General features: G+C 36.2%; 1 protein-coding gene across 3 annotated transcripts in view; it reads right to left on the bottom strand.

Moving 5' to 3' along the window:
* Window positions 1-502: 502 nt before the first annotated feature.
* The window catches only part of Antxr2 (ANTXR cell adhesion molecule 2), a 119,029-nt gene continuing 109,770 nt past the window's right edge, over window positions 503-9,761 (bottom strand). For all 3 annotated transcript variants that reach the window (XM_038331500.1, XM_038331507.1, XM_038331516.1), the window contains exon 17: window positions 503-903. In XM_038331500.1, coding sequence (XP_038187428.1) covers window positions 865-903 — 39 coding nt within the window. In that variant the 3' untranslated portion in view covers window positions 503-864. The remainder of the gene's footprint in view (window positions 904-9,761) is intronic.

The following is a 9,761-nucleotide window of genomic DNA, read 5'->3' as shown; positions in this document are numbered from 1 at the left end:
TGTTTACAGATATTAATGCTTTATGCACTGCTAAATACTAAACACTGAGAAGGGGGACGCTACCAGTCTGGGGACAAGGTCTCAAATCACGAGTCCTCATGCTGCGCTCCCAATCTTTGGTTGGAGGCGGTCTTCCTGTTGAATTAACGCTCTATTAATTCCCTTGTCCCGAGTGCATAATGAAAGAAAGGTGTCTTGGAAAAGGAAAGGGCAGAATCCTTGCTTGCATCCAGTACCTTCGAGGCTTCTCGACTACGTTTTGTCATGCGTGTGCACTTTCAGTGTAACAGTGACAAGATTTTCTAGTCAGAAATTTCCCGTAAGGCACAAAATAATAGAGGACTTAGAAGGCTTTTGCTATCTGACATAGCTACAAGGCAGAGGACTCCATTATCTGCTTAGCCCGGTAGCAAATTTCAAGTTCTGCGGTAGCTAAAGATCTTGCCAAACAAGCGCACGCGCGCCTTGCATCTATGTCAAAAGCACCAGTCGCCATTGGATTTTCGTCTTTGCTTCTGGTCTCATCTTTACATCATCGCTGTGTTCTGCTTTGTCCTCTCATACATTCAAATGAGCTGTGCATTAAACCGGAGCATGCAAATTAACATCCCCCGGTATTTTCAGTGTCATGAATCATGAGTTATCGCCGAGTTTCATCACCTCTCATGTAGATGGCACAGAGGAAGTGTTTGAAAATGTTTGGCGCACAGAAAGCAGAAGGCAGAGAAAGCATTTCCTGACAGAGGAACTGGGCTGTTGTCCCAAGAACTTCTGAGATGCGCTGGACTGACTGTCCACTCGATGGGAGATCAGCATCATGGAGATGGGACGCTTTCTTCTCTTTTCATTATTTGGGCTGTCGTTTTATTGATGCGGAACTCGGGAGAAGTTTATGCACCGGCCCTGAGGACAGAAGGAGATCCACAGGTGAAATACCGAACAGTTGTTTAAAAGCCAAGGAACATCTTAATTTCAGTACCATGAAGCAGTCCACGAGACCCAAGTGCAGAACAAGGTCCTCACGAGTCACAAGCCAAATCATTTGCCTTGGCTCAATACAGTATGGCTCAGGGTTTATTTTACTTTTTGTTTTTTCTATAGAAAGGTCACTTATTTGATGGTATGGTAAAATCTACGCAGAAAAAAGGAAACCCATCATAGAACTACAACTTCTCAGTACTGTCTGAAGTGTGCCATCGCTGTCGAACAACTCAAACTCTCAAAGACATTGCTACATGCGTTGTCTCTATGATGGAATAAAATGGAAGGACCTTTTTCTCATGTCATCTGGTGACTCTAAAAGGTATACATGAAGAGTATATTTAATAAGTCACAAAAACTGAGGTTTAGGAAACATGAGACTGGATATAGATGCCTTCTTTTGTGCTGTATTTATGAATGGCTTTTGTAGCTCCACAGCCTTGCTTTAGATCATGCCCCAATGTTGCTGGCCCATTTTCTGACATTGTAGACACTGCTTTCTCCCAAATTGATACAATTATTTTGAATATGCATTTTCAAAAGCATTTGCCAATCCAGTTTCTAAAAGATCTTGTGAAGCTGTGTGCGGACATATCTATTCATTAGAATAGTCACCAATCCAATAATTATTGAAAATAAAATTCCCAACTATTGATGTAGATTCTCCTTCTCTCCCTTGGTCTGATGCTGCTGACCTACCATGAGCCTTATGTACAGAGTCCTCTGCTGGCCAAAGGCTAGCCTTACTCTCTCCTAGTTTAACCCAGAATAATTGTGCAAATTAAGACTTTCCCATTTGTTATTACATCTTCTCTCAAAAGCCCATCATGTTAGAGCTGCCCCTAACATGAGTGCTTCTTTTGAATACTTGAGGCAAGGAAAATTTTTAAAAAATTAAAAATATCGTGGAAGAAGATTGATCTTTGTTCATTTTCTTTTCCAAACATAGCTGCTCAACAAAGTTAGAAAATTTTCAGACATTTTTGGAAACAGAAAACCAATATAAGATGGAAAAGAGTGGCAGTTCTATCAACTTCTACTAAAAGGCAGATGATCCATTAAAGTTTGTGTCTTCTAAATAATTTTGTAAGCAATGGTATTTCTACAAAATACTAATTGTATTAGTTTGTGCTTAACATGTGAAGTCAGGTGTAAGTTTTTAGAAAATAATACATTTCATATGTCATGAGTCATACTTGTTAATATGAACACAAAATTTAATTTTCTCAGTTTTCTGAATTTTTTCACTCAATATTGTCTAATTTTTTCCTACATTTAGGCTCATGCAGTATCCATACATGAAATCCAAATACAGTGTTCTGATGCATTGGGCATACTTATATTCTGCCCATATTTAACGCATTAATAGAACTAACTTAAATTTTATGCTTTACAAGTGACTGAATCATGCTGAGTAACAATATTTGTCAATAAAATTGAATTAAAATTAATGTAATAAACTTCATTACTTTCAAAAGGAATTATAAGTACATTTCATTCTTTTGCCTTGGGAATATAATCTTCTTGAATTCAGTGGAAGTATTCTTCAATTTATTCATTCTTCATAGGAAATTATTAGAAGTAAAATTTGCTAAATATTTAAGAAAAGAAACTATACTTCGTCAGAACAAACATGAATTTACTACTGACTTTAGGCTATCACCAGGTTTTTTTAAAGTACAATATAAATTTTACAAAATAAATTTTTAAAGTCTTATAAATTCATTGGGATAATTCAAATGTTAAGTTGTTGACTATTCTCAATATACTTTAATTAAATCATTTTAGGACACTTAATTCTAAAAACCAAGATCCACTCCCAACCAACCCTAACTAAATTAATTTCTAGCCTGCAAGAAAGGTTTCTTCTATATTGATAACTGGCATCGTTTTTATATGATCTTTGAAGTTATCATTATTTATCTAATAAAAGCTAAAACTTTAAAGAACTAAAAACTGCCTTCCTTTGAAAGTGCAGTGCTTTATGCAACCTTATATTGAACATATTACCTAATTACTGAGTTTCTGCGCCAAGGAAACCAACTCAGATCCATTTAATACAGAAGTAAAAATTGGCAAAATCTATATGGCAAGCACACGTGCAAAAAAGGTTTTTACTCTAAACATTGGGACTTAAAATATTCACCATGGTTTTTTGTACTAGAAAACCATGATATCAATTATATTTCTGTTCAACAATTTAGAGAATAATAACTCAATACATGTGGTCAATAAAATAGAAATCTTTGAAAGATGAAGGAAAATAGTAGTAAACAGAGAATGCCAAACTGTTAACTACACATGATCATAACTGTGCAAATATATGTCTGGAAAGCCAAGGATTAGCAGACAGTTTAGCAGCCAACTGTGTGGAGTGGGATTGTCCATGGCATCTTATGTTTCACTTGCACATTTTCTCTACACTTGTATATGTAATCACTTTTAAATAAACATTAATTTTCAAAGAATAAATGCAATGACCCAAAATAAGTTCCTTTACAATGAATTTTTTTACAATGCTCTTTATTTATATGTTATAAAAGTCACTCCAAACATCTATTGATGCTTCAATTTTTGGAACCACCATTTAAAATGTTCAGTCAGAGATTTCCAACATTTGGTGGACCCCATTAACTCGTTCAGGTTGCAGCTGACATTTAGCTTCCAGGTGAACCGTCTGAATTACAGGTCAGTCTGCTCAGGGGTTTGAGTTCTGAATCAGCAGACTGACTAGCAGATCTTTTGAATCTCTACTCGGCATTTGCTGTAAATATGTAGTCTGCAGTTACCACTGGAAGTCCTACAATCTAGACTCTTCCTTTAGTTTTGTGGGTACTAAATTTCAGGAGTCTCAATTAAAAAAAGACTGTTTCAGGCATCTGGCAAGCTTATTTAAAATTGGCTAAATTTTAAAATATGCTTGTTCATATGTGTGTAGGTACATGGTAACACCAAGCATAGCATTACATTTATGCTTATGAATAAAATTTATCCAGTGATTCATTACATTTAACCAGAGGAAGGAGAATATGCGGCTTTCATTTGGCAAACTTTCTAGCCACATTGCTAGCTAGGACACATGTTTCTCTGTTCAGTAATAACAAAAATATCCATGCTTTGGTGCATGGAAAAATAGTTTTTGAACATCCTTAATTTAAACACAGCTACCAAAACTCTCTTTGAGGAGGAGGCCCCAAGTGAAGTATTCTCCAGCTATTTCTCTAAACCAGTAGTGTTTACATTCTGTGGTTCATGAGCTACTGTGGGTTCTACAGGTGCCTCCAGAGCTCCCAGGGTTAGAGTGGTGTATGGGAGATCTCAAAGCCAATCTCACGCAAGGAGCTCTGTTGTGTACTACCTGAAAACTGTAAGTACATACACCAGTGTAAGAGTTTCTCTGTACTAAAATTTTTAGCTTGATGACTACTAATAGAGAAATTTAACCCAACCTTACGCTAAGTGGTGAGTGAACTATTTCATATGCCTTTTTTATAGCTCTTATAAATGTCTTTGTAGATATCCAACATTATAACATTATCCTATAATTTTTCACAATATAAAGAGTTTGTATAACCATTGGGTCTATAAAGAGAAGGACTGGGCTTTGGAAAAATTATGTTTATGACACTGTAGTAAAGGATCAGTTCACTGGGAGCCAGGAGAAAGCTTAGGCTAAGCTTGCCTGCTTCCCTTTTGCTACACAAGCACGGCTATGTAACTTGGTCTTTTTCTCTTTCTGCCTTGAGCATGTGGAGATCCTCCTGGGAGGGTAATTTAAAGCAAAGACGGTGAATCAATACAGTGCCTCTTCTGATATAAACTGAGCCTTCATGTTGGCCATTGCTCTGCTTTTATTCTTCTGAAGGCTCAGTGCATGCTTTCTCTCACCACTTCCTTAGAAGTAGTGCAGGGGTAAGCAAGCATAATAAATGCAAATTTTCTTAATTCCTACTTTTTATAATCATAGGGAATATAATATTCATATTCCCCTTACCCTTCACAATCCTCCAACAAGAGTACTATGCAGATAATACTATGTAGATGCTAAAGGATGAACTGAACCTGAATTACATGGAAACCTGAACTTGAAGTTTAGACATGTGAAATGCTGAAGCCTTGCTATTCTTTACATAAAATTCTACGAAAATAAATTCTCTGAGTCTGAAGACTGAATATTGACTAATTTTTTGAATTCTAGAAAACAGTTTGCTCAATATGAATCAACCCAAACTGGCCAGTGGTGTTGTAACTTGCAATCTCACAACCTGGAGGGAGAAGTAGGAAGATTAGGAATTCAAGGTCAACCTCAGATACACGAGTTCTAGGCCAGTGTAGGGTATATGATTCACTGTCTCAAAAATAATTTTGGAAATCTATTAACATTCCCAACTTGCCCTTTAAAATGGAGCTTCATGTGAAGTTTGAATCCTATTACAGATTTTCACCTTAAGAAGAAAAAGAATGTACCAAGCAAGAAGGTACCATGAACAAAATACTAATGGTAACAAGGGGTAACAAAGCTAACTCACAGTCAGCTCTGGCAGCCTTAACTGTACTCCAGTGATATTTCAGGCAATAACAAAAACCTCCTAGGTGGCAATGTATCTTATTGATACGTTCTCTGAAATCATTATTAGTAATGCCCTTTCCTTGGAATTCACAAAAAATAAGGGAAGCAAGATGCCCAACAGAAAAATATCAGAAACATGACTATTGTACAGTGAGCTAAACCAACAGAGGAAAACAAGACAGCAGTAGAAACTTGCATGTTTGCTGCGGGGGTGACGTGTGCAGATACGGTTTTGTCGCAGTATTTAAAACCTGATTTCACCCCCGTTTTTATTGTGGTCAGTAACAGCAGCAATAACCAGAGCAGACACCGTGTTTCCCATCTCTGAAGCATTAAAATTCCACTAGCAGCAGTGCGCGCACGGTCCTTTACTAGCTCTCGGCACAGGATGTATTTCACCGCTGTAACCGTTACAGGATTATGCTCACCTCATAAACATCCATTGGCAAGCCAACGCAAACAACTGCACTTCAGCTGAGACTTTTCCAACACGGAGAGCTGATTTATTTTTATCTTCGCTTCTAAAAAGAACTCCCTAAACCTCCATACACAGTGCAATAGTAAACACCATTTTGAATTTTAAATGGTACAAAAACCCAAAAAACACAGACACATGGACATAAAAATTAGTTGAGAAATCCAGGAAGTCACTATTGCTAGGAAGACCAAAGAACAAAAGAGACTTTTGGAAGGTCAATTTACTGTAGTAACTGGGGTACAAAACTCAAGAAAGGTAATACCCATTCCGCATTTACAGAAAAATCTGAACTAGAGTTGATTTTACCAAAAACTGAGAGATTTTTAAGATTAAAAACAATTCTACACATTGTTTTCTAACTGAAGTTCAGCCTATAATGCCCTCTATAACATAGTTTTATAATATATACTACTAAAGAAATGCTGAGTTTGCCTACAATTTTACCTTCACAAATTATCCCAGAGAGAGAGAGAGAGAGAGAGGAGAGGAGAGAGAGAGAGAGAGGGAGGAGGGAGGGAGAGAGAGGGAGAGAGAGGGAGAGAGAGGGGAGAGAGAGAGAGTAGATATAGATATAATTTTGACAGTTTTCTGGAAATCATTTTTGGCAAAGCCCTTGGTATGCTTCATAATGAATTATAATGGGAACTAGATACCCAAGTGACACACTATATACTTGCATACATAGTCAAAACAGATTTCTGTACATTTTATTCTTTGCTTAATATTTATTTTATTTGTTTTATCATAAGTAGTATAACAATGATTTTCCTTTCCCCTAATTTTACTTATAATATAGATTATATCTTAGGTAATATTAAAAACTAGACATCTTTAAAACAGTAAATACAAAAAGAGAGATAGAGAGACTGCCCAGTTTGTAAAGTGCTTGCCACACAAGCATAAAAACTTGAGTTAGGCTCCCCGAGACCCATGTATAAAACCTGGGTGTGGTAGTGGATCCTAAAACCCTGGAGATGGGGCAGGGGTACCAGGAGACAGAGACAAGGGGATCCATGGAGCTCACCATCGAGGTAGTCTATTCAAATGATGAAATGCAGCTTCAGGAAGAGACTCTGTCTCTGAAACTAAGGCGGACAGTGACTGAAGAAGACACCCGAGGTCACCACCCAGTCTCCATGCCTGTGCACTGGTACACACACAAACACACATTCCCAAATCCAACAGAGACACACAACCAGAGAAAACAGAAAAGTAACGCAAAACAAAAAATGAGAACAAAAATGACAAAGCAATTCTAATGTTTATCATTGGGGGAAATGATAAACTACTAATATATAGACAATGGAAAAGTAATATAATTCTAAAGAATGGTATTCTAAAGAAGGTCATCATAGAAAGACGGCCAGATTTTATTAAAATATATTCCTTTAATTTATATTGGTGGTATTAGCTTTTATGTTATAAAAAGGAAAATATATTGGAATTAATATATGGTTATGTTCTTAAAAGAAAGAAAAGTAATAATTGCCTCAAAAATAAGTGTTTAGCAAGAGATGCAGATACACTTTTTTAATTATGTGAAACAAAATGCAAACATTTAAATGTTTTATGTTAGGGTAGAGTTAATAATAAGAAACATCTACATATACAACCTTGAATATACATATCACCAATTACAACCTTGAAATTATCAAAATCTTAATGCATGGTAGGAAATATGATGTGGGAAAGACACTACCACATGCCAAAATGCTTTATTAGAGAAAGTAATTGGTCAACTGAAGGCTGCATGAGGAACTTGCTCCTTCTACCCTTAACAGAGGAATCCTGAGAAAAGAAAACCCACTGGGAGTTTGGGACAAGGCAAGAGAAAAAGAGCCATGGCCCTATTGGACCCAGACCTCTCTCCAGCCACTGTGATATAACCATACAAACTATGAGAAGGACTGAAAAGTTCCTTCCCAAACACACATGCTTCTACGGAAGCTGGTCCTGCTGTGCAGTATAAGGCTGCAGGCATGGACACATATGGAGACAGACCTTTAAAAATATAAAATGTTTATTGTGAGAAATAGAAGGATGTAGCTATTATAAAGAGACATTCCCTGCAACCCAAATGCTTTGCAGGTAGGCTCTAAGTCAGAGGGAGGAGGAAGGGAACCTACTGGTAAAAATTCTTGACACTGTCTTGAAAACCTTGCCCTGTGGTGGTTCATTGGTGATGCCAGGAGTGAACTACAACAAAGTCTGCAACAAATGCAGCCAAAAGAAGACACCTATCAACAATCTGACAGAGAAAGTGGTTTATTCTAGGGGTAAAGAATGTGTAAGTCAGGGTCCAAAATGCCTGCCTCTTTCTTCTCTCTGTATATACAAATACATATATCTAAATTTAAGATAGGTAAACACACACACACACAAATATATATGTATACATACACACACATATATGTGTGTATATATATTCACAATGTCCAATATAAACCCATAAACAATGATAGAAAGAATTAGGAAAACGTTTCCCTTAATCAAGAGAAAACACAGCCAATACTTATAATACAGTCTAACAAACAAAGGCAAACAATAGCTATGGTAAAGATATTTTAAAATCTACTGATAACAATAAATAGCATGCATATTTAGTTTTTTCAAATGAAAAATAAGTTTTAAGCAAACTGTATATATAAAAATGAGCATATTTGACTGGTGTTCATATAAACTGGACACAGTGAAAGACTTAATGATTTTGAAATTTCAGCTTTTCACATTAAAGAGCAAAGTAAATAAGAATGCAAGATCTCTGAGTCATGTGACTCTTATCCTCTGAGAAAACACTGCTTCACATGGAATAAATATCAACTGAATGGGAAATAATTGCTTAGAACCTCCTAAAAATCAATGGATGACCTAAGCTTAAATAATTAAAGAAAATCATTAAATCCCAAGCAGAATAAATATATAGAAAAGCAGGAAATATACAATAAGCTTTGAACACACAAGAATACATCATAAGAGTGTGTATTCTGTGTGTTTCCTTCCCCTCATCCCCTGAAACACGAGAAATGCCATAATGATAAGAGCTGGTTTCTTCTCAGAAGCAATGGGGGACACCTGGCAATAGAATATTATAACTATTAATTTCTTTAAAATTTAACTATAATTTATATATTTATAGCAAATTAAGTAAAATAAAGACAATTTGAGGTAAATAAAATTTGAGAAAGTTGAGTGGAAATAGACTTTAAAAGACTATTATTGGAATTTGGATGTTTTAGTATGATATGTTCTGTAGACATGCTTCTTTTGTTGAGCTTTTTAAATGCAAGTTACATAACATCTTATTTCATTTTGCATTTAAATAAAAAGGAGGCTGATTGTTGATTTTGTGTGAAGTTGCTTTGCTTTTAACAAGAATATCTGTAATAGTGCTGCAGGGTTTCTCACTACGAAGTGCCTCTACTTCATATATGACAGTGCTACTCCACTTTGCGTGCTGTGAGATAGTGCTTTTGTACACTATATAGATTTTTCACTCGTATTGGTTTAATAAAACCATAATTGGCCAGTAGCCAGGCAGGAAGTACAAGCGGAGCAACCAGACTAAGAGAATTCTGGGAAGAGGAAAGGCAGAGAGTGAGTCATCAGACACAGAGGAAGAAAGATAAGAATGCTGCACTGAGAAAGGGAACCAAACCACATGAATAAACATAGACAAGAATTGTGAATTAATTTAAGTTGCAAGAGCTTAATAGTAATAAACCTGAGCTATCA

This window comes from Arvicola amphibius, chromosome 1 (assembly GCF_903992535.2).
Source record: "Arvicola amphibius chromosome 1, mArvAmp1.2, whole genome shotgun sequence".
NCBI lineage: Eukaryota > Metazoa > Chordata > Mammalia > Rodentia > Cricetidae > Arvicola > Arvicola amphibius.
This window is presented reverse-complemented; position numbering and strand designations above follow the sequence as displayed.